Raw genomic sequence first — 25,895 nt, 5'->3', positions numbered from 1 at the left:
GTAATTTTGTGGATTGGTCTCTGTGTCCTCTACTCTGCACCATTGGTCCACCTGCCTGTTTTGGTACCAGTACCATGCTGTTTTTGTTACTATTGCTCTGTAGTACAGTTTGAACTCTGGTATCACTATACCTCCCGATTCACACTTCCTGCTTAGAATTGCTTTTGCTATTCTGGGTCTTTTGTTTTTCCATATGAATTTCATGATTGCTTTATCTATTTCTACAAGAAATGCTGTTGGGATTTTAATTGGCATCACATTAAACCTGTAGAGAACTTTATCATGGCATAATTTTGAGCAGCTGCACAGGCAACAGATACGTTTCCTTATTTCTTCAGCTAGTTGACAACTGTCTCCAGAGCAGGGTTTCTCACTCATCACTATTGATATCTTGGGCCATATGGCTTATTGTGGGACTGTCCTGTGCATTGTAGGATATTTAGAATTCCTAGCCCTTATCCTCTAGATGCCTGTTATGGTTTGGATCTGGAATGTTTCCTGAAGGTTGCTCTCCAGCTACTGGCACTATTGGGAGGTGGTAGAAACTTAGGAGTGGGACCTAGTTAAGTAGGTCACTGGGAGTGTGTTCCTGAAGATTAAATCTTATCTCAGGCCCCTTCCTTTTACTTTTGCTTCTTTGCCACCATGAGTGGTCACTTCTAGTGATGGCTTTCCCCAGGGAGAGGGGATTAGCATGAAGACAGGATGAGATTAATTCTCCCAGGAAAACTACAGAGTACATCTATAAATAATTACAATAAAGTAGCTGCCATATCAGGGTTGTAAACAGGGTGATGAAGTAGCACTGGAGTTCTGCTTTGTATGTGGCTATTTGTTCAGAGCTAGCTATAAATATATTTAGAGATTCAGCTTTCATTTTTTGAACTAAATATAAATATAACCTGCTTATAAATTTGATACAAGCTAAAAATGTGACTTTAGGAAAAATGGGGCCAGAGGGGTTTATGTTATTACAGTGCAGAGAGCTGTAGCATCAGCCATCCCTATCAGATTGCTAGGGAAGGTTACCATACTTGAAACCTGTTCTTTACTGCTGTCCTTAAAGGTATGGACAGGTGAGCCAAAGTGGGGTACTAAGAGTTCAGAAACTAGAATAAGTCTGTCTGGGTTTGATGTCTGTTTTTGATAGCCAGCTATGTGACTTTGGGTAATTTATCTGAGTTTCAGTTCCCTCATCTGTACAACTACTCAAATAATTGTGGGTATTAAATGAAAATGCATCTAACCTGCTTAACATCATACCCACCATGTGGAATATATTTCATAAATGTTAGTTATTATTGCTGTTACTATTTGATTCAATCTCACAATTCTTACTTTGGATCTTTAATTTATTTATTTATATGCGGTGCTGAGGATTGAACCTAGGGCCTCACAGATGCCAGACAAGTACTCTACCACTGAGCCACAACTGTAGATCCTCACAATTCTTACTTTGGAAAGATAGAAAATAACTGCTTAGGACTTTTATATTCTCCAAGAAATTACTACTATAACACAATGATAATAAAACAGTGACCTTTATTGAGAACTTTCAAGCATTAAAACTTGATGAAGTAGTTTTCAATTTAGTTTATCAAAATACTTCAGTTTTCCAGCTGGATCTGGGATTATCTGTTAAGACAAAACAAAAAAAGCAAATTATTCCTTTTAAAAGTCATAGTCTGGCATTAGTTTCCTATCTCTTGACTGAAGATAAAAAATTACATTTGTATACCAAATTGTATCATATATACTTAAGAAAAACTAGATATGTCCTACCTACTAATCTCAGCTATCCCAAAAAGCAAAACATTTATTTTTTAAAATAAATTAACATCTGTACTCAAGCACCCCAAAATTTACTTACAGCTCTTCTCTTGGCCACCAGGCTTTCATGGCATCTTCAGGTTTGATCTAGTTAAATCAAACACATTGAGAGCATGGCTACAGATGTTAATGTATTTTTAAAACTGTTTGCTGATTAAATGATGATATGCTATGATAACTTGAAAAGGGGGTAGCGTGTTCACTATGGGTTTATCAAGAGAATTTTTGGGAGCTCCACAATGCAACTTTTTAATCTCAAGCTACAAAGTAAAAAAACAAAAACAAAGATTCAAAACAATATCAATTATTACCTTCAATAACTATTTTAGTGAATGAGTACTCTGAAAGAGTACTCATTCCAAGAGCATGACAGCCATAAGAACTTATATACTTAATTTTTTCCAATATAATTTGATCTCACATTAACTATGTTACTTGTTGGTTAAAGTACATCTACCTCTGCATATAAAAATAACCTATGGTAATCACTATAATTAACAGATTTTGAATCAGTTTCTAATAGATTTGCAAAACAGTTTTGCCTTTGAGATCAAAGTTAATATTACAATACCAACTGAGTCATCTCTACATAGATCTGATGAATCTTAAAGGGGATTTGAAGTTATGCACTAAAGATACATTGAGTACTAGGTTCTTTATAAATTAAGTCACAAGTTAGTTTATATTTATAGATTATGGAAGCTTACAGATAGAAATATGAATCAGAAACTGCTGTCTTAAAAACTAGCTTACAAAGCATTTGTTGGATAAGTATTCAAGGTAGGGGACATTTCCCTCTGAAGTTATATCAAAACCAACTGTAAATGATAAATGATATCACTACCAAGCACAGGCATGTGCTAAGTATCCAACTCCTGAGAGATCAGTGAGAACTGCCAAGAAGTACAAATTAACTATGAAAGGCATTACAGGATGAGTATTATACATTTCAGAAAACACACTAACTATCCACTTGATAACTATTAGGGGTCACAAGCCCCTTTGAGAATCAAACTATGAATTATTCCTTCAGAAAAATGCACATGTATTTTCACATACTTTGTTTTTATTCTTAATTGACAAATAATAATTGTATATATTTATGGGTTTGGTCATTCTTTCAACACACATATACTGAACACCTGCTATATGATAACTATTCAAACTATTACTATAGCTAGATAGTACTTATTAGTGAACCCTTGGAGTTATAGTCTAATTCTAATTTTAGATTGTGGAAAACGCTTAAAAATATGGGGTGGAGATAGTGGTAAGGAAAGAATTTCAAGATGATATTTGAACTGAAATGTGAGTGAAGAGAGGGAGCCAGTAATACAGAAAGCAATACAGAAGGAACAGCAAGGGCAAAGGCCCTGAGGCAGGAATTAGCTTAGCATGTTCAAGGAACAGAAAAGGGCACACCTGAGTTTAAAGAGTAAATTACTCCTTCTGAATGTTTATGGATAATGGTACCTTTCTTTTTGGATTGCCAAGGAATTAAGTCTTAGAAATTTATATTTTCCTATTCTAAAATAATGATTTCTTCCTCCAATGTGCTAGTATTTTTAAATTTCCTAACTACAGTTTGTATAAAACACTTGATTTTTAGAAGATAAAAATTCAAAGATTTTTGGCTGTTACTTAAGCAAAGTTTCAAGCAAGTTTCTAAATGTATTTTGAATACATATCTACAAATTATGTAGTCTCCCTGATGAAAGAATGTACTGGTTTCAATCTTTTTCTTCTTCAAATGACATGGAGATAATCCTTAGTTTCACTGTTTATTAGATCAGATTTTCTCAAAGGTTATTATACACAGAAAGGTCTTGCCTGTAACTGTTTCTCGGCTCATAATATAGGAAGAATTTCATACACACCCTGTAAATTTATTCTACTAAGTCTCTGTTTTTCCCTATGGAATAGTGTATTTCTTGGATACTTAGCTTTAAAATTAACAGTATTAAACCCCATATTCTGCTTTCTTTAGTTTCAATTACTCTTTCTATAGTCCAGAGAATGTCTGTACTTTGTGATTTGTGCTTAGCTTGCTTCATTTATGAAGCCAAAACAGTTCTATTACAAGGCAATTTTTTGGCTCCAGCCATGCCTTTAACAGAAAAATCAACACGACTTACTGTTTCACTACCAGGTTTCCAGCCAGCGGGGCAGACTAAAAGGAACAAAAATAGGCAAAAGACAGTTTAAAAATAGAATTTAGTGTTTTTAAAGGCAACTCCTGAATTTGTTTTCGTATGAAACTGAAATTACAGATTATATAAATAACAACATTTCTAGACCACCAAACACTTGATTTCTGTTAGCTTGTCTGAACACACTAAGGAATTTTAATCATGGAGATTATCAATTTAGTTACATTTGTAATATAAGAAACTAAACTGAAGGTATCTAATAAAGTTGAAAAGTTTGCAAATCTAATCAACTGAAAAGCCTGGGCATAGCAAAAATTTCTCTGACTCTTCATAAATTTCCACTAAATTTGTAATCTAAGTCAAGAGACTTTAGAATGCACCCTGACTGCTGGGTATGGTGGTGCACACATGTAATTCCAGCTTCTTGGGAGACTGAGGCATGAGGATCAAACATTTGAGGACAGCCTGGGCAATAAGAAAAAGAGCTGGGGAGCTGGGGACGCAGCTCAGTGGCACAGTGCTTCCCTTCCATTTTGCTACTGGTGAAACTTGGAGTAAAAGAATGAACTGATAGCTTACCAGTATGATACTAAATAATTCTGAGGAGTATATTATAGATAAACCCAGCCAGTGTGTGTTTTACATGCATGTAATCCCAGCTACTTGGGAGGCTGAGATGGGAGGATTGCAAATTCGGACTAGCCTCAGCAATTTAGCAAGGCCCTCAGCAACTTAGTGAGACCTTGCCTTGAAATAAAAAATAAAAAGGGGTGGGGATATATGGTTTAGTGGTAAAATGCCTGGGTTAAATGCCCAGTATCCAAAAAATTTTAAATCCAGTCACATGTGGTGGTGTACAGCTGTAATCTCAGCTACTTTGGGAGGCTGAGGAAGGAGGACTGCAATTTGGAGGTTAGCCTCAGCAACTCAGCCAGACCCTGCCTTAAAAAACAAGAAAACAAAAGGTTGAGTATGTAGCTCAATGGTAGAGAACCCTGGTTTTAATCTCCAGTACTGAAATACAAATACAAACACAAACAAAAACCAAACAAACAAAAAACCCCTAAATCCAATAATATAAAGAAGACCTATATTACAAAATATTGCCATGTTGACACTTGACACATTTTAAGGTTATAGAAACATAATTTGAAAAATTGCAGTAGCAGAAACCTTTTCTGAGTTTATTAAAAAATACACAAATACATGTGTATATACATATATTCCTCAATCTTTTTAATTTTGAAACAGGTGTCACTAAGTTGCTGAGGTTGGCTTTGAACTTGTGATCCTCCTGCCTCAGCCTCCTAAACCACTGGGATTTCAGGTGTGTGTCACTGTGCCTAGCCAAATAATGAATATTTTTGCATTTGTATAATTAAGCAAAATATACTAGTGATATTTTGTTAAAAGCAGTAAATAATTTGTTTTGCTAAAAGAACCTAATAAATTGAAAACACTCAGAATACTTTGGAACCACCCAAATAACTTTTAGGATAAGAAACCAAACTAACTATGTTGCTATCTCACAGTAAAAGAATCAAAAGTTTAGAAAATAAGGGTACCTTCTCCATGTTTGTCAGTATACTGGAATGCTTGAACCAAACGTAGTGTCTCATCTACTGATCTACCCACAGGAAGGTCATTCAGAGTAATCTGTCTCAGGATTCCTTTGTCATCAATAATAAAGAGGCCTCTATGAAAGACAAGAGTGATAGGGGTAAGACCATTTCTTTTCAGTTAAGTATTAGTTAATGTGAATCCCTGTACCATCCACATATGCTATACAGACCCCAAAATACACTACCTATTCACTACTCTACTGGTACACACTCTTGCTCACCCCTACACACTTTCCCTCATCTACTGTATAATTTGGGATTGTCACTGTTAAATGATAGTTTTAAAAATTTGCTTTTGAGGGCTGGGATTGTGGCTCAGTGGTGGAGTGCTCGCCTAGCATGTGTGAGACCCTGGGTTCAATCCTCAGCACTACATAAAAATAAATAAGTAAAATAAAGTTATTGTGTCCAATTACAACTAAAAAAGTAAATGTTTTTTTTAAAAATTTGCTTTTGACTTTAAAATGTAATAGTTAGAAATAAATAATAAAAAATAAATGATACAAATAAAATAGCTAATACGGTATTAGATCATTTTACTTGATCAATGTTCAAATAATCCTAAATGTTAAAACTCTCAGTCTTTAGCAGTATAGTTACTCTTTGGGAGTCAACTTAATAATAGATTTTATGAAAGCAGAAAACATTAAGGATTTGGCAAGTACAAAAATGAGAGAAACCACCTGTAGCAATACATACTATGAACATTGAAAACAGTATGCCAAGTGAAAGAGGGCAATCAAAGGGCATATATTGTAGGATTCCATTTATATGAAGTATTCAGAATAAGAAGTAAAAGACAAAGTAGATTAGTGCTTGCCTAGGGCTCAGGGAAGGAGGTTGGGGGAAATAGGGAGGGACTGCTAATGGGTATAGGGCTTCTTTTCAGAGTAATGAAAATGTTCTTAAAAAAAAAAAGAAAATGTTCTAAAATTGTGGTGATGGTTGCACAACTCTGAATATACTAAAACCCACTTGATTGTATACTTTTTAAAGCTGTTATAAAAACAGGACTTAAGGGCTGAGGCTGTAGCTCAGTGGCAGAGCACTTGCCTTGCATGTGTGAGGCACTGGGTCTGATCCTTAGCATCACATAAAAATAAATAAATAAAACAAAGGCATTCTGGGGCTGGGATTGTAGCTCAATGGTAGAGTGTCTGCCTTGAATGTGTGAGGCAATGGGTTCAATCCTCAGCACCACATAAAAATAAATAAATATATCATGTCCATCTACAACTACAAAATATTAAAAAAATAAAGGCATTCTATCTACAACTACAAAAAAATTTAAAAAAACAGGATTTAAAATACCTTTCCACATAAAACATTAAAAAACAACTGACACTTCAAAGCAAATAAGCAAGTTAATTACAACAAAACTACATCTGTTCTTTAGGCCAAAATTGATGTTTTTCATCGAATTCTATTAGCATTTGTTAGCCCAAGTAACCCACTGAGAGCTACTGGGTAAGATACTGCCTTAGTTTTTCCCATTCTAAAGACACAGATTTGCTAATTAACTATAGTTGTACTTAGAAAACAAATTACTAGAGTCAGTTTGTAAAAAAGGAAAAGAGAAATGGATAAGGAGTTGGGGGACATGGATTCAAGCCTGGGCTCTGCAATTAACTAATTATATAACTTTGGTTAAGATCATGGAACTCTTTTTTATTAATAAGGGTTGGTCAAATATCTCTAAATAAACTTCCATCTCTAACAGCATATGCACTATAATAGTTAAGGGTATCTACAACATTTCTACAAATAGAACAAAATAATATTACTTGATCAAAGTTTATATCTTCTAACTTGTAAAAAAACATCAATTTCCAGAGGATTATAAATGTTTACTTGGATTTTTCTTAATATAAGCTACCTAAGAGTGTGGCCAGAGTCCTCCAGATATACACCATAGTCCTTTGAGATCTGATGGTTCAAGTCTGAAAGAAGTGGAAATCTTATTGATCCAAGTCCTCCTTGCTTTCGAGGGGTATTAATCCTGCAACAAACAGAACATTTACCTCTTAGAGCTAAGCAAATGACATAACTAAAACAGTGAACATTCTTTCTCTGCATATGCATGTGCACACATACATATATTCTCTCTCTAAAACAGGCTAATATACTTTGTTTTCTTGCCTTTTTCCTCAATATATTCATATCCTTTAAGCACTAAATATAGACATATAAAACACATTTTTAATGTATGGTCATGCTGTATTTTATACATCTCTATTGACATTAGACTAGATTTTTTTTTTTAATAAACATTGCTGGAAATGTCCTTGTAGTCTATCATTTCTGTACACTTGTCTGATAAGTCGAACAGATAGACCAAAGGATATGCACTGTCATAAGCATAACCGTAGAACTGATTCCTTAGAATTAAGGTAGTTAATCATAATATCAGATACATGAATACCCAGATTTAAATATTCTGTAACCTGAAATCACAGGGCTTGTGGGCTGGTGTCCCAATAGGAAGACATATAGAATGACATAACTTTTTCATTGTGGACGTGACTTTTAATCCTAGAAGATTTAGAATCATTAAACTGGTGAAACAAATAAGCCTGTAGATATTACAAAATAATGAGGCTGGGGATATGGCGTAGTGGTAGAGCGCTTGCCTAGCATGTTCAAGACTTTGGGTTCAATCCCCAGCACTATTTTAAAAAAACAAATAATCAGTATTATATTTGAGTATTAAGCTCTGTATAATATTTAAAAGAATTTGTCATATTAGCATTACTTATTTGAGGTTTGTCTGAAAGCAGATACTTGAGAAAATATATTAAATATGTACTGCATTTTAAAATAACTCAAGGGGAGTTATTGCAGCTCTCCAACCAATTAAAATTTGCTATACATATATACTCATACACATATATGTGATAAATGTGTATATAAATAAAATTGTAAGTGGAGAAAAACTTCTGTTTGAATTTGTAACTTTAAGTTTTAAAACCAAAAAATTCTGAATGATTTTTATTATACACAAAATTCTGAGCCCAAAATTGTGGATCTTAAAAACCCACATCATGTTTCAAATTTGAGACATGTTGTCAAACTGCTCTCCAGAAATGAATTGACTGTGTGAGTGCCATTTCTGCATACCTTTTTCAAAAATGCATGAATTTTTTTCAATCTGTTAAATACTGGCCAGTCAGACTGAAAGAAATATCATCACTTGTTATTTTAACTTGCAGTTCTTTGCAGTTAGTTAGGTAGAACATCCTTTCATGATTAATGCATTTTAAAAATGACTTTGTAAAATTTTTAAAAATTATTGCTTTTTTAAATATATTTTTTAGTTGTAGGTGGACACATACCTTTATTTTATTTTTATGAAGTGCTGAGGATTGAACCCAGTGCCTCACACTGAGCCACAGTCCCTAATTATTGCTTCTTAAAAATTATAAATAGCTATTGGGAGTTTGACCTACCATAACAGAGGACTGTTAACAGAAAAGTGGCATATTTTAAAGATTTTATTTCTCTAGATTAAGGTTACACAATTGATCAAAACAAAGCAATTATACAATCTAGTAGTTTTTGCTGTGGAAATCATAACTATTACATTTAACTTCTCCCCAATTTTGTAGTGCCCTATACAATTCTTAAGCATTTTTACAAGAACTTCATGGAACTAGTAACTCATTGTATTATGCAGATAAATCTATTCCTGAAAAATATCTGATAAATATTTATCATATATCTATAATACCTAATAAGTATTTATCCATATCTGATAAATGGCATGATATCATGTTAGTAGTTATCTGCCCATGATTTAAATCCATTCTCTCTTCCTACAAATATAAGTGCAAAATACTGACCAGGCCAAATGGGTAAACTGCGAATCAACAGAACATGCCACCACTTCAGTATTTATAGCTCTAAATTCATCAATTCTATCACCAAAGGCGATGATTTCAGTTGGACACACAAATGTGCTGAAAGTTAAAAAAATATAATTTAGTATTCTATATAACCATATACCTGAATTTTCACATGACAATTTCTACAAACACCTTTACTAAATAAAAATGCACTTTAAGAACAATTTCATATATGGCTCTTCTCAAGATGAAATAGTCCAAAAGACTTTCCATTTCATCAAATATTTAATAAATATATATCATAGGGTTCATAATTACATCTCAAACTTTCTTCTTATAACTCAATGGCTCAGTGATCAACCAATATTCCATTCTCACTTATAGCACACCCCTATTTCATTACCTTTTATTTAATAATAATTTGTATTTATCATAGCTTCCAAGGTATCTATACAAATTGTACATCATTTCATTATTGTTTTTTTACATTCCTAAACCCAAACTGTGAGTCAGATGCATCTACTGTATTCTGTAGATGAGGCAATGTTCTCCAGTTTTCCTGATCCCTTTGAGACAGGTCTTCTTCCACCTTGTCTCCCAGTCCTGCAGAGCCAGGGATTTTACACCTTAATTCTGTCATGGGTGAGAAGTGCATGATTAGAGAATATTACCTAAGGTAGTATTTTTCCAACTGTGGTAGGGACTCCTTAATCTAATTTAGTGAGTTCCAATAAACATTAAAAAAAGTGAAATAAAACAGTAAATATGGGAATACATCATACACAGTAAGGGTAAGTTAGAAAACATATACATGTTTATATAAATGCATAAATATGTCTGTGTTCAGCAGTGACATTCAAAATATTTAACAACCTTAACTTGGAGCTGGCTTTAGCTTTGAAATTTTCTGAATGAGATCAGGTGGAAGGGTCAACTTGGGAAGGAGGTTGCGCAAGTGGCTATTTACCACTTAATATGGAAGTCTTTCAATGTTTTAACAACAAGCATGGCTATGCTGGTGTATATAGACTGAGTGTTACTCTATATATGAATGTATTTGGTGGTAATGAAAAATATATTGCTGTGTGTCATGGCCAAAAGTTTGGAAAACACAGACTCAGGACAAGTTCCTAACTGAACCCCAGTACGGGATTTTAAAATGTTTCAGTTGTTTAGGCATAGTACTTCCATGTGAAAGAAGTCAGTTCTAATCTAGGATTATATCCCTGGAAACCTGGGCAGTATTATGTATTTTTAATATTATCTAAAAGGTAAACCCTCTTCGCCTTCCTTCCTATCATCCCAAGAAATACTACCTAGAAACACGTTTTCCTTATTTCTTAGTGAAGACAGCAAAAAAACAAAAAACAAAAACCAACCAACCAAACAAAATAACAATAACAACAACAAAACAAAAAGCACCCTGGTACAGACTGAAGGGTTACATGTGACTTTCCTCCTGCCATATAGACTATTGCAAATGCCCCAGAAAGCTTCGTTTTCTGACTAGATCCAGACTGGCATTACACAGAAACGACAGGAAGAATCTATCTTGGCTCCTTACCCCAGAAGACCATTGTGAATATTATGCTGTAATGAAGTATGCTTTATTTATTATGGAGTTTTAAATAACACTAGGGAAACAAAGCATATATAAGACTAATCTCAAAATTCAGGGTTAATATTTTATACATTTAACATGTATATTAGCTTTCTGGCTTTATAACAACTTAAATTTAGAAGGTCTATCATTTTTTATATTTATTAATATTTCTAATTCTGGTCTCTGTGGAAAATTACCTTATTCTTTTTAGCTAGTTGTACAAATTGATTAGAAAGATAACTCATTTTAGTCATAATGTACTAATTTTTATGAGAATTCTTCCTATTTGGCTTTGTGTAGGGGTTGGGAAACTGGTCCACAGGCCAAATCCAGCTTTTTTCAATGCAGCAGAGCAACAGTTCTGCATTTATGTTTTGTTTATAGTTGCTTGTGAGCTACAGTGGTAAAGTTGAGCACTGGGATTATCAAAAGGTTAAAATATTTGCTATTTAAAATTTAAAGAAAAATTTGCTGGACTTTGGCTAGAAAAAAATCTGTAGAAATGAGTTTAAGTGTACTCTCTCTGAAAGTTATTTTTTTGTGGTGCTGGGGCTCTGTGCTTATGAGGTAAGTGCTCTACCACTGAGCTACACCCCCAACCCAAGTTTAATTTTCATTTACATAATTCATATTAGTCCTAATGGAAAAAGGCACAGTGGCAAAGATAGAGGAGTATTTTACTTTTTGTAACCAAAATATAAATTCAGGTTAAAAAAACGATCGAGGTTAGGATAACTCTTTGGTTTCTTTTGACTTTCATGGGATTTGAAAAATACTCAAGAGTAGTATTTTTCAAATTAACGGCCTTGATGAGGAGAGAACTACAAGAGTATTTACTTGAAGTCAATTTTCTGATCATTCACAAACATTACCATAGAGTTAAAGAAAAAAATCCTATAAGAACCATAACATATTAATAGCTATTATATTAATATTTTCAGGTAAGTGTTCAAATCACAGGAAAGGAACAGATACAGCAATGAATAAAAATGGTAAAACCATTAAGCAGAATTATGGTATGAATCTTGCTACTAACTGCCTTCTAAAATATTATCAGTCCACTTTCTTGCCATAGTATGTGTAGCTTAATGAATATATTGCAGCTTTTCTCTAATTATTCCATTATGAAAATACTATATAGGTATATGTGAGTAAAAATTTATTTAGGAAAATGGATTATGGCTGAAATGTAGAAGTTATCTTTTTGAATAAATTCCTCAATTGGCTTATTTTTAAAAGAACCAACAGCTAAAAAAATTCTTAGTTGATGTTCTTGAATGATGAATGGTTGACTATTTTTACTAGTTGCTATTTACAAGTTATTACTTACAAATCAAGTGGGTAGAAGAAAAAGACCAAGTATTTTCCACGATAATCTGTTAATTTGAGCTCCTTAAATTCTCCATTTATCACTGCTGTTCCTTCCCAATAAGGTGCTGGCTTGGAAACTAAGAAAGAAAGAAAGAAAAAAAAACATGGTATTTTATAAAACAGGAAGCTGACAGAATGGTAAATGGATGTCTTTAGAAAAATCCTTAAAAATTAGAGCTTCTAAACCTTTGGACTTCATTGACAGTCTGGTGAAGCTTACAGACTTCTTACAAATTAGAGTTACTGACTATATAAAATACATAGAATTGTAAAGAAAACCAATTACAGTGAAATGCAACTATCAAAATATTTAAAAATTGATGATATAGTAATACATGTGCTATTTTATCTTAAGCTGCAAGATCTGAAAGAGATCTAATGACTATCTAATGATAAAATAATGAACGTAAATGTTTTAGGATTTCTGTAATAACCATAACATAGCATGAAAATATCTGATTACATTGGCAGCGGTTACAAGCAAGTACTGCTGATGGTGATGTGGTTTGTTGCTGACATCCATAATGGGAGGAAATGCTAAATTTTAGTTGGGGGGTTAATGAAAATAAACCCTTTTTTTCTACATTTCATCCCTGCACTATACTGGATATTTCACTATAACTTCCCCCGACAACGTTATCAACTTCCTAAATTCAAATCATTAGATTTTCTTTCCTATAATGGCAGTCTTTCAGATGTACTAATTTAGTTTGTCCAGCTTCTCAGATACACAGGGAGGATCTGCTGCAGGCAGGGCTACACTCAAGGAGGAAAAATGTGCAAATATATCAGGCCAGAAGTGGACAACCTCAGACAACGGGATAATTTTCCTAGAGGACTTTGGAAAAAAAGACCGCCTTTAACAGGTTTCAAGTGGCCTGATGGAAACTGGTTAGTGCTACTCTCTTGTAACAGCATACTGTAACCCTAGCCAACACCCTTTGATAATAATGTACCTTCATATGGATAGCACTTATACTTTGAGAACCAACACATACAATGAAGTCAATATTTGATTTTCCAAGTTTGACTAAAATTTCTAGAAATAAGGCTTAGACTTTTGTATAACACTAAGCATTTATGGTTACTCTGAAATGAGACAAACTGAAGATTAATGTCTCTGTGAAGTTAACATATAACATGCGATTACTTACCTTGAGCCAGCAGCCTACCTTATTTAATAATCCTGATCTGATTAGGTAAAGGCCAGAAGGGAGAATTAGCTAGAACTATATTTGCTTACATACATTACTTAAATTACCACTCAAGTGAGAGGTTACGATAATTCTAATGATGTACCACAGTGACACTCCTTAAAGATTTTAGAATATTGGGAAAACCATATGGGGAAAATGTTTTTTGTCTGAAAATTGATTTTGGAAATTTTGCTTTTTTACTAAAATCTACAAATGGAATTTCCAGAGTAACTCTTTGCATCTATTAAAAACAATTAAAATATCCTGAATATAAATTATATAATTTACAAATATTTTAGTTAAATGCAGAGAAGTATAAAGAATATATAACCAGGCATGGTGATACATTCATGTAATCCCAGAAGCTCAAGAGGCTAAGGCAGGAGGACGATGAATTCAAAGTCAGCCTCAGCAATTTAGCAAGGTTTTAAACAACCTAATGAGATCCCGTCTCAAAATAAAAAAATAAAAAGGGCTGGGGATATGGCTCAGTTGTTATGTGCCCCTGGGTTCAATCCCTGGTACCAAAACCAAAAAATATTTAAATTCCCTCTCTCCATAACCCTATCAACCTAACTATTGTTAACATTTTGAGGTCTTAACTTCCAGTATTTTTAAAAACAAATTTGGATCATGTTGTGTTGTACCCCCTATTTCCCCCTGGTTCATGAAAGGAAACAGTAAGTTATGAAGTTTTTGTTACTAAAAGTAATATTAAAATATGACCTTAAAATATTCATAATATATCCCTTTTTATGAATAAAAGTCCTTTATCTCTAATTCTAGATAATTCTACACAGGACCCAGAAATATAAAAATACATATAATTTGAAAATGTTTGCTGGTAAAGGGAAAGCTATTACTACTAATTTTTTTTTTTGCTTCCATAAGCGGCTTTAGAGTGGATTTGGATTTGTTTTCTATGCACCATATATGTACTGTAAGTAAACACTTAATTGCCTGACAAATTTCAAAATGTCTTCCCAGGCAAGTGACACCAATGGGACTTGAGAATATGATTTTAAAAGTGCAAGACTGGCTTTCTAGAAACAAAAATCCCAAAGTATTTAACTTTCAGTATGAAAGAAGTACAAATGTTTAAGAAGGCAAAACAGTTTTTCTCATTTATCAATTACTCCTACTCCATCCTAAGTCCTAAAAACATCCCATTTATCTCCGGGATTCACAACTGTGAAGCATTACTTTTTTTCACTAAATGCTGCCAAAGAACATACTGTAGCAACCACAAAAACCAAATACACACCTACAGAATGTCAAATGATCCGTAGGAAAAGGAGGTTACTTGAAAAGCAAGTAAAAGTTATCAGTATCCCCAGGATACTTCTTTTTGGCTAATCTTAATGTCCAGATGCAGCAGGCCCCAACTTTCTGAGTTATCTAATTAGTCTGACGTGTCCTTCCTGAAAGTGTCCATTAGCTTTGTACACAGAACAGAAATGCAAATAATCAAAAGCCAAATTGGCAGGACACAAATTTGCCTTGAGATTTATCGTGAACTCAAATGTGTTACTTCCAACCTTCTTTTCCGTCCTTCCCCCACCAAAGTACAAACTATAACAGTTCTTTTCTGAGAAACACGAACAATACCCATGAACTGACTGCGTGGCTTTCGGGGAAGATGATTTTTAATAATCTTCTTGGTAAGATACAACAGCAAAAGATAAAGGAAGAAAAATGAAATATTTGACCTTATGAACACTTTGTTTAGCCACTTTTCTGTTTGACTAAACTTTCTGTGAATCATTATTCAGCCTATCAATGTACTTTTCCCCTGAAACAGTACTTGAAAAGAGACTGGACATGCTGCAGGCACTTTACGATGTTTGAGGAAGTGTTTTAGTTTGCACAATATCCTCAAGTCCCCCTTTGGGCCACCCTCTTTCCCTCATCTGCGGCTTTTGGGGTAACCACTATCTCTTCCAAAATCTCATCGGTGGAAAAAATCCCTTTCTCCACAACTGGCACACCCCTCCAACTTCCTGCCCAAGGAGAGGAACAGGCAGATCCAGGATCCTGGGCCCCGATACTGTCCAGGGGGTGCCGCCCAACTTTAGACCGACCCCCCAACCACGGAGGAGCATCTGTAGGCAGGGTACACGTGTCTTTGGACTCTCCCCATCCCCACTCCTACCCTCGAAAACACCACCTACTCTTGGCTTTGGTTAGGTGCAGGGAGTGGTCTGCGACTGATACCCGGGACGCCTCCCCGGGATACACTTGTCCACCAGCGTAGAAGTGGCACTCTTTTTCGCGGGTCCGGGGCCTCTCCGTCTCCAAGCCCCTTAGAGCCCCGATCGGCAGCAGGAACAGCACCACCGGCAGCAGAAGCAGCTTTCGGCTCCATCTAGGAGCCGGAGACCTCGCGGCTACAAGCCGCGGCGGCGGCACCTCCATCACCAAGCGAGCGAAAAATCACGTCTCTCAGCTAGAGTGCCGCTTCTCCCGCCGCTGGCAGTTACAACCGCGTGTACAGCACCCGCGCGAGTTAGGGCGCGGCCTCGCGAGACTTGCTCCGCCCCACTCCGCCCCCCCCCCGCCACGTGGGCGCTGACCCCGCCCTCTCGCCCCCCAGCCTTTGTGCACGCGCTTTGGGGCGGGCCCAGGAGAGCGTTGTTAATTGTACTACGGCTACCTCTAGGTGGCGGTTGACTCGCCTTACCAGGGTCCTGCTGTTAGCATTATTTTAGACACACTTCCACGCCCATCTCTTCCACAGGTCCTCACCACTGCACACTGTCCATTCAAAGGTTGAAACGAAGCTACATGCCTGTAAACGGCTTGCATTTTATATTTCTAATGGACTTTTTAAAAAGTCACTGATAATTTCAATTGACAAATTGGAATTGGGTATAATTTGGAATGACTGAATTAAACAAATGCACATATTCATCCCCTCATTTAACTTTTATTTTTGTGGTGAAACATTTAAAATTTACTGTCCCCCCCCCCCGGGGTACTGGGGATTGAATCCAAGGGTGCTTAAGTACTGAGCCACATCCCCAGCCCTTTTTAATATTTTAGAGACAAGGTCTCCCTGAGTTGTTTAGGGCCTCGCTAAGTTGTTAAGGCTGGCTTAGAACTCGCGATCCTCCTGTCGCCTCCCCGAGCCGCTGGGATTACAGGAATGCACCACTGAGCCCCGCATACTCTGCTGCTTTGAAGTATACATTATTATTGTTTGTGTTTAGCATGCTGGTTACCAGAGACTTGGGTGGGTGAAGGATGTAAGGGCATACAGGTGAAAGAGAACAAAATTTCAGCTAGGAAGAAAAAGTTTTGAGATCTAATAGACATTTTCTTGTTTTCCTTGAAGTGATTTGTGTGAACAGTGTCATAACTCTCCCCTGCAGCTCTTTTAAATCCTGGGAAAACTTGAAGGAGATAAATCTAACCATTTACTCTCCTTCAGCAGATAAGGACAGGCAGTTTTTGATGACTTAATCTTGTCTCAAAAATGTCTTTCTTTTTAAAATCAAGACTGGAAAATTTCCCAGAACAGCCCTTTTCCCAGCACAGCTTCTGACAATTACCCCATTACCCACCCTTGGCCTCTCTCCCGCCCTCCTCACCCACCAATGATTCCCCGCTGCAAGCTCCACCCTCCACCTAATGTTTGCTTCTGTGCTCTGGGGGCAGGCACAGGCTCTGCAGATTTGTTGCATCACTTTGTGACAGCTCTCCCACTATCTCGCTCTCCCACCATCTCACTCTCCCACCATCTCACTCTCCCACCATCTCACTCTCCCATTCTCCCACCCTCAGCACTTTCTAGGCCCGTCTTTTCCACAAAAATTTGCTGGTGAGTCATTGTTGTGACTGGCCTCCCACTATCCGCACTGTTAAGTCACATTTACTCTTCTACACCTTTCTCTTCCTACCAGACGTGGCCGGTGACTGACTTCCCACCTTTAAGGTGATCCACCTCCAGTGTCAGGCCCTCAGTACTGTGTTAGACCCTCTCATTCTTTCACAAAGCCTCCCCATTGCAACACCGTTCCACTCCATGCATCATGGATCTTGAATGGCTTGCATTGTATTCCTCTAATAGATATTTCTTCTTCTTTACTTTGCAGTGATCTGACTAAGCAGTGCCATGATTGTCCTCTCTAGTCATAGCCCTTTTCAATCCAGGGAAAACTTGGAGGAAAAAAGGGCTAACCTGAAAAGCAGTATCTCTAGACCATTTCTTCTCTTCTGGAAACAAAGAAACTACAGGGCAAACAGGCAGTTTCGTGACCTAAACTGTCTCAGGTGTGTATTTTTTTTTAACATTAAAACTTGGGCTGGGGGTGTAGCTCAGTGGTAGAGAGCATTCCCACCAAGAAGTAGGTTCAGTGTCCAGCAGGAAAACAAAAGTAAAACTTGAAAAGTTCCAGAAAAGTTCCCAGGACTCCTTGGTTACATCTTCTAGCATTTAATCCATCAGCCAACAGTTGGCTGGGATGGAAGGTGAGGACAGGGGGAAAAGAAACAGCATATACCAGAAGGAGGGGAGCCGTCAGCAACATGTCTTTAGGGCTCCATTTATCTTTCTGGGAGTTCTTGTCATCTTTCTGAAACCCACAAAAGAGTTTGTCTTCTATTAAAGTATGAGCTCCTTGAGGCCAAAGTCAACATTGATTCGGTCATTGTTTCCCAAAGGACTGGTACAGAGTAAGCATTTGATATTGTAAGCACTTATTTTGCAAGTAACTTCTAATATTCCAAACAGTCTGTATTATTCAACTTGCTTTCAAATATATTGACAGTCCTTTGAGGCAGATGGAAAATCTGCCCTTTCCAAATTCATCCCTTGCCCAGTTTCTGCCCCTGGTATGCTCTGCTTTCTGCTTCATGGCCCTGTTTCCCGCCAGCAAAGGATGAAAAAGATGAAGGCAGGGCCCCTGGTGCTGAGGGAGGGAGAGGATGTACTTACTCATAACATTTTCTGGCAGTTCTTCGCTTTCTGGGGGTGCACAGATAGGAGCCCTCTGACGAGGTAGCTCACGCTCCCATTCTTCTCCTTCCCTGGCCTCCTGTTCCACATACAAGGGAAGTGGTGCCCGGGGGGCTCTGACCTGGGTCCCAGCAATTCGGTTCAGGCCTATGCTCCGTGGTCGGCCTCGGTGATCCATGGTGACTGTTGGACAGTCACAAGCCTTAGTGAATTCTGGGCCCTGAGATTGCACCTGGGAATTCCTTGGAACACTCGGGGAGAGCGTTATCTCCCTATACCTCTTTGCCCTGGGCTCAGCTGAGATGCCCCAGTTGGTAGCAGGAACTACCCACCAAGTGGGCCCCAGTGAACCCTCTGCCCACCGGGGAGAGTGACCAGGTTGGCCAGCTCCTTGGTACCTACTCCATCCCATTGGAACCCCTTGGAAGCCGACATTCTGAGTGGCAGTTGCTCTGAACCCTTTCATCCAATAAAATTTGTGCAGGCATTGTGTTGTCACAGGAACATCTATAGGAAGCTTGAGGTAGGGGCCTTGCCTTCAAGGCACTTACCATCTAGCTGGAGTCAGTTACCCATAATAATAATAATACAAACCCTTTAGACACAGGGGTGGCTGTAAACCCAGGGTATACCTCAGACACACCTGAGGAGTTTAAAAATAGTCAAATGCTGGGACTTATAGCCCCAGAAATGCAATTTAACAGACACTTGGGGGCCCTCAAGCATCTTTGGTTTCACAAATGGGCATATCTGGTTAAGAACCACCACTGATGGCAGTTATGAGCGTAGGTTGTGAGGTCAGCATTTCTAGGTTCAAATCTGAGTTCTATCACTTGTTGGCCTTGTGAAATGTATTTAACCTCCCTGAGCCTCAGTTTCTTCATCCGTAGAGGGAAGGCATTAATACTTTCCCGCCTTGTTGTGAAACTAAAATGATAGGATAAATGTAAAAGCCTAACTTTGAATGCAGGCCAGATTTAGAGATTCACTTCTAATGAATATGGTAGAAGTAATGTTTTTTGACTTCTGAGACTAGATCATAACTTATGCTTAGGTCACTCTTTCTGGAGGAAGACTTTTTGTCCAAATTTTTATTGAGATAAAATTAACAAAACAGGTTTTTCCTCTTAAGAGTATATAATTAAGCGGTTATTAGTATAATCACAGTGTTCTTTGTATATCACTAGAATCTGATTGTAGAACATATCTTTTGCCCCCTGCCCCCGCCAAGAAAAATCGACTTGCTTATTACTCAATACCAGTTCTCTCCTTCCCTCATCTCTTGGCAACAACTAAACTCCTCTCTTTTTCTAATTGCTTTACCTGGACATTTCATATAGAGTCATACAATATGTAGCCTTTTGTGTCTGGTTTCTTTTACTTAAGCATAATGCTTTCGATGTTTGCCTAAGTTGTGTTATGTATTGGGACTTATTCCTTTTATCAAGGATATGGATATAGATATAGATAATAGATATATGGATATAGGTATTGCCACTTTAACCATTTTTCAATGTTCAGATCAGTGGCTTTAAGTACATTTGCACTATTATGCATTTTTCACCACCATCCTCCAGAAAATTTTCATCTTCCCAAACTACAACTGAACCTGTCAAACAAAAATTCCTAATTATTCCTCCCTTCTGGCCCTCGAAAACAACATTCTACTTTCCGTCTCTGAATTTGACTACTCTGTACCTCATGTAAGGAGGTTAATATGATATTCGTCCTTTTGTGTGTGGCTTCTTTCACTTAAGCTTAATGTTTTCAAGGTTCATTTTTATAGCCTGTATTAGTCCTCCACTCATTTTTATGACTGAATAATATTCCATTGTTGGATATACCAATTTTTATTCATTCATAAATTGATATATATTTGAGTTATTTATACTATTAGATTTTTTATGAATAATGATGATGCTATGAACATTGATGTGTAAGTATGTGAATATATGTTTTCTGTTCTGTTGGGTATATACCTACACTGGAATTTCCAGGCCATATGGTTAACTTTTTGAGGTTCTCCCAAAGTGTTTTCCAGAGCAGTTGCACCATTTTCTCATTCACACCAGTACTATGTGTGTGTGTGTGTGTGTGTGTGTGTGTGTGTGTGTGTGTGTATATTTCTCCTTATCCTCTTCAATGCTTGTCATTGTTAATTTTTTTTTGGTTGAAGTCATCTGCATGGGTGTAAGGTTGTATCTCATTGTAATTTTGACTTGCATTTCCTAAATGATTAATGATGTTGAGCATCTTTTTATGTGTTTGTTGTCCATTTGTATGTTGTCTTTGGAGGACTGTCTACCCAATTCTTTTGTCCATTTAATAATTGGGTTGTTTTTCTTTCTGTTGTTGAGTTGTAAAAAATTATTCTTTTTTTTTTCAGTGCTGGGGATCCAACCTAGTGCTTCCTGCATGCTAGGCAAGCACTCTACCACTGAGCTCTACCCCTAGCCTATAAGAATTTTTACATATTCTGGATACTAAATCCTTGTCAAATGTATGATTTACAAATATTTTCTTTAATTCTGTAGGTTATCTTTTCACTTTCTTGACAATGTCCTTTGATGTAAGAGTTCAGTTTTGAGGAAGCCTTATTCATCTATTTTTTGTTGCTTGTTCTTTTGGTGCCACATTTAAGCATCTTTTTATGTGTTTATTGTCCATTTATATGTTGTCATTGCTTAATACAAGATAATAAACACCTGTGTTTACTTTTTAGTGCTTTTTTTTTGGTGGTGGTGCTGGGGATTTGAACCCTGGGCTCAGTGCATGTGAGGCAAGCACTTTACCAACTGAGCTATATCCCTGGCCCCTGTTTGTTTCCTTTTTAGGAATTTTATAGTTATAGTTTTTATATTTAGGTGTTTGACTATATTTGGAGTACTTTTTGTGTATAGTGTGAGGGATCAGGAATACTCTTTTGAACACCTAACACACCTACTATATGTTAGACACTGCCGTTGGAAGCAGTAGTAACAAAAATAGGCACATTCCTGCTATTGAATAGCTAAAATTCTAGAGGTGCTCACAAATGTTAGTCAAGTCACATAAGTGTCAATGTGTAAACTTGACTTGCTTACCTACTGTTTCTGACCTCTAATGGGGGCCCAGATAGCACAGACATTGTGGGAGAAAGGCATACCCTTGCATGGGTGGCAAAGTTGCAGTATGGTCCTGGGCTTGATATTATGGAGGAAATCCTCATCTGAAACTGTTATGGGAACATTTGCAGCCTCCTTTAGAGACTTCAGAGTTCAGGCCCTGGCCACATCCAACATCTTTCCTCTAACTGTCCACTTAGACTCTTCCTTAGTCCCTAGGCCTTTTGTGGCCTTCCCCTGTGTTGGAGTCTTTTTACCCCTCTGGGTGGCAAACTTAGTTATTTTTCCTTTTAAGACCATCTTGGGCCACTTTCTTTATAAGGTTCATATTAGTTCCCTGGAAACAGATTTTTCTGCATTTTCTGATACTTCAATTTATGTTCAAGGTTACCATTTTATTGTCTCTTATGCTAGGAGCAGCTTAGCCACAGCCTTCAGGTTTTTCTTGTGTGAACCAGGTATTAGTTCCTATAATCCTTAACTTACAGGATATATCAGCCTTTAAGAAGCTTTCTTTTTTTTTTTTTTCGAGGTAATGGGGAAGCAACAGTTGTCCTTCTCTCATTCTAGAAGAAGTCATCCACCAAATTGTGAGGACATTTAAATAGCCCCTTGAGAGGCCCATTGGGATGAAACTGAGGCTTCCTCTGATCCAGTTGATTCTGATGACTCTAGCCTTGGTTGGCATCTTGACTGCAGCCCGCTTCATGAGAGACTGTGGGCCAGAATCCCCAGCTCAGCCACTCCTGAATTTGTGACACACAAAAACTGTGAGTTTAATGAATATTCATTACTGTTTTTAGATAAAAAGTAAAGCCTTCATAAAGTTTCTGGTAAAAACATTATTATTCTTATTCATATTAAACAATATCAGAGTCAGTTTAAAAAAATAGGAGTTTAAAAGAGTAAGGATAGTGTAGTATGATCAGCAAAAGCCCATAAAGCAGAGAATAATGAATGGTTGTCCTAGACTGTTTGAACATTGAAGGTTACTCAGAGACCAATGTGGACGAGTTTTGCTGCTTTATTATTTATATATGTAAGTGGGATTTGGTAGTGGCAGAGGATAGGAAAAAGGGAAATTTCAAACATGATTTTCACCTCAATTTACATTTCTTAGAGTTAGTGAGAGCCCAGTGACCAGAAGGCTCTTTCAAGCATGTCTCATAAGCCAGGGACATGTTTTTTTTTGTTTTACAATAATCTTTTAAAAAAATCTACAAAAAACTTAAATCTTGCAAAAAATCGTATTTTTTTAAAGTGAAGGGTACAGGGCTGGGGTTGAAGCTTAGTGGTGAGAGTGCTTGCCTCGCATGTATAAAGCAATAGGTTCGATCCTCAGTACCACATATCAACAAAATAAAGGTATTATGTTAATCTACAACATATATATATATACACACACATAAATATATATGTATATATATATGTGTGTGTGTGTGTGTGTGTGTGTGTGTGTGTGTGTGTGTATATATATATATATATATATATATATATATATATATATATACAGTGAAGGGTAGGTATAGCCATAAGGTAGATATTCATATTTATACTGGCATCGAGGGGATGTGATACCGGGGGTCCTGAGAGGCTCATCCATTCCCTCATGTCTTCCTCACACACCTGATCTATTGTCTAACATTGTTATCACCTCATTTATTCTTGGATCAAGACACCATCCCTTCATAGTATATCCTGGCCATATTCATAGAGATTTAATTGCTAAAAAGGATCCTAGATTAATTACTTTGGGACTACTTCTTAAGCATTTGCTATGTGCCATACAGTCATTGGGAACCAACAATAATAAAACAAACACATCACAACAATTATCAAGCTACAATTGTAGTGGGCACTCATGGATATGAAGTTAGTGGTCAAATAAATGTTTAAATATAAACTAAGTACAACAAAGGGAACTTATAGGCTGCTGAGGGCCTATGAAATAGAACACAAGAGTTAGTCTCGGGTAGCATAAGGGTGGGTGACTTAGTGGTTAGGGTAGGTTTTTCTGAGGAAGTTGCTGTTTGAGTCCCTGAAGATGAGGTGGGTGTAACTAGGTAAAGAAATATCCTGAGTAGAGATGTGTAGTTTAAGGAAGGGAGATGATTATCTCAGATGTTCAAAAACAATAAGATGGAGATCTTGATACTGGTAGGGATAAGGTGAACCCTATGATCTGGGTGAAATTTGGGGACCATGTAACACGAAGTATCCTCTTTATTTAAAAAGAAACTTGAACCTAAGAAAGGGTACTAAGCTAGAAATCAGCACCTGGCTTAAAATTTAGATGTTCAAATTCATTGTTGCTCCAGTGGGCTACCCTTTTTGTAATGTACTGTCTTCAGTTTGGGGGTGGATGAGAATTTTGTGTTTCTTTTGTCAGTACGAGAGCCAGATCATTTTTGGCCTTTTTCCTTTCTAATATATATATCAAAGTTGATTATTATACATTTCTGTGCTATGGACACAATAATGGAAGGGACCCTGTCTGTTTTGCTCACAATAGTATTCCCAGCTATAATTAAGAGTGTCTGGCACACACGTTATTCCTGGTAAATAACTAATAAGAATATTGATGAGAAATTGGTTATTAAAGGAAAGTAGGAGATCCTTGTTAAGGCATAGTCATTTGCAGGTGTATGTATGTATTGCATGAAGCTATACATGAGGAATAAAAATGGGGATATGAAAAACAAAAGGACTCTATGAGGCAAGTTTTTCCTCAGAAAGCCTCCTTTTGCCACTAGGGCCACAACCTGAGTCAGAGGACCATTGCATTCTTCTTTTTTTTAAAATTTTTTTTAGTTGTAGATGGACACAATATCTTTATTTATTTATTTTTATGTGATGTTGAGATTCAAACCCAGTGCCTCATGCATGCAAAGCAAGTGATCTACCACTAAGCTACAACCCCAGTCCCCTATTGCATTCTTAATGGATATTCCTTGGGGAAAGTGTTTAAGAATAGGAGGAAAAAGAGAAAGAAGGAAGGGAGACAACCAACAAAACAGAAGAAAATCAAGAAAAATGGAAGAAAAAGAGAGCCAGGAGTAAAAATCAGGAAGGTGGGGAGCAATAAAGAGGAGAGAAAGCCAGTATTTCTTTATCCTATTCTTCTCTGAGGTGTTAGATACATGCAGATTCCACCATATGTATCTGCCTTCAGCTGTCTCTTGAGTTAGTCATCTCCTTGTTCTTGGAGGATCACCTCCAGTATGAGCTTCTTTGCCACCCTTCAAGCAGGGTCTTTAAACTAGTGGGATTTTAAAGGAGCCTCTTTTCTTTCATATTTAAGGGGTAGAAATAGGTTCTGCCTACCTAAAAAGTTACCTTTTTCCTGCCATGGACTCTCAAATAGTCTAGCTTTCTGAAGTTTTTGTTAATTGCTTGAGGTAGTGAGGAAGCAAGATTTGTCCCTCTCTTATTCTAGAAGTCATCTGCAAAGTCATAAAGACACTCCAGCCTCTTTTGGAGAGGCTCATGTGGCTACTGAGGCCTCCTATGAACTACCAGCTTCACTTTGCCAGATTTGTGACTGTACAACTTTGTAAGCAGATGTCTCAGCTTCTGCTGATTCTGATGTCTGCTACAGCTGACATCTTGACTGCTGCGCCATGAGGGCATGCCCTAAGCCAGAACCTCCTAGCTCAGCTGTTCCTGATTAATTACTCACACAAATCATGAGTTTCGTATACATTTATTGTTGTACTTTTGAATTATAATTAATATACATAAACTACTATTTTAAAGTGTATAGTTCAGTGGTTTTTAGTATTTTCACTATTGTTTGGTGATTACCACTAACTCATTTGAGAACATCTCTATCATCCAAAAACGATAGCCCTTACCTCTTAGCAGTCACTCTGTTCCTCCTACTTCCTGTCATCTGACAACTAGTAATGTACTGATTATATGGATCTGTCTATTCTATATATTTCCTATAAATGGAATCATACAATATATGGTGTTTTGAGAATGGCTTCTTTCATGCAGCACAATGTTTCAAGATTCATCCATATTGTAGCACATGTCAATACTTCAGTATTTTTTATGGGTGAATAATAGTTTATAAAGATATTCCACATCTCATATGTGAATTCATCAGCTGGTGGACATTTGGATTGTTTCTATTTTTTTAAATATTTTTATTTGTTGATGGACATAATACCTTTATTTTACTTATTTATTTTTGTGTGGTACTGAAGATACAACCC

General features: G+C 36.8%; 1 protein-coding gene across 2 annotated transcripts; it reads right to left on the bottom strand.

Moving 5' to 3' along the window:
• Positions 1-1,522: 1,522 nt before the first annotated feature.
• Positions 1,523-16,117, bottom strand: Prdx4 (peroxiredoxin 4). 2 transcript variants are annotated; one of them, XM_077106810.1, is made up of 8 exons: positions 15,786-16,117; positions 12,378-12,495; positions 9,442-9,558; positions 7,479-7,601; positions 5,546-5,676; positions 3,966-4,000; positions 1,871-1,917; positions 1,523-1,635 (listed from the first exon to the last, which is right to left on the bottom strand). In XM_077106810.1, the coding sequence occupies exons 1-8, from the start codon at positions 16,027-16,029 to the stop codon at positions 1,632-1,634; spliced, it is 819 nt and encodes a 272-aa protein (XP_076962925.1). In that variant the 5' UTR covers positions 16,030-16,117; the 3' UTR covers positions 1,523-1,631. The 2 variants fall into 2 exon arrangements, with proteins under 2 accessions (XP_076962925.1, XP_076962924.1); XM_077106809.1 differs by lacking the exon at positions 1,871-1,917.
• Positions 16,118-25,895: the final 9,778 nt, after the last annotated feature.

The sequence above is a fragment of the Callospermophilus lateralis genome, chromosome X (assembly GCF_048772815.1).
Source record: "Callospermophilus lateralis isolate mCalLat2 chromosome X, mCalLat2.hap1, whole genome shotgun sequence".
Taxonomy (NCBI): Eukaryota; Metazoa; Chordata; class Mammalia; order Rodentia; family Sciuridae; genus Callospermophilus; species Callospermophilus lateralis.
Note: the sequence above shows the minus strand (reverse complement) of the source record. Positions and strands in the feature narration are given on the sequence as shown.

Excerpts from the sequence above, each read along its gene's own strand:
- Prdx4 (XM_077106810.1), bottom strand. The coding sequence starts at position 16,029 with ATGGAGGTGCCGCCGCCGCGGCTTGTAGCCGCGAGGTCTCCGGCTCCT. Across the intron at positions 9,559-12,377 it reads TTCTTCTACCCACTTGATTT|CACATTTGTGTGTCCAACTG; the intron begins GTAAGTAATAAC and ends TTTAACTTTCAG. Across the intron at positions 7,602-9,441 it reads CAGTTTACCCATTTGGCCTG|GATTAATACCCCTCGAAAGC; the intron begins GTCAGTATTTTG and ends TGTTTGTTGCAG.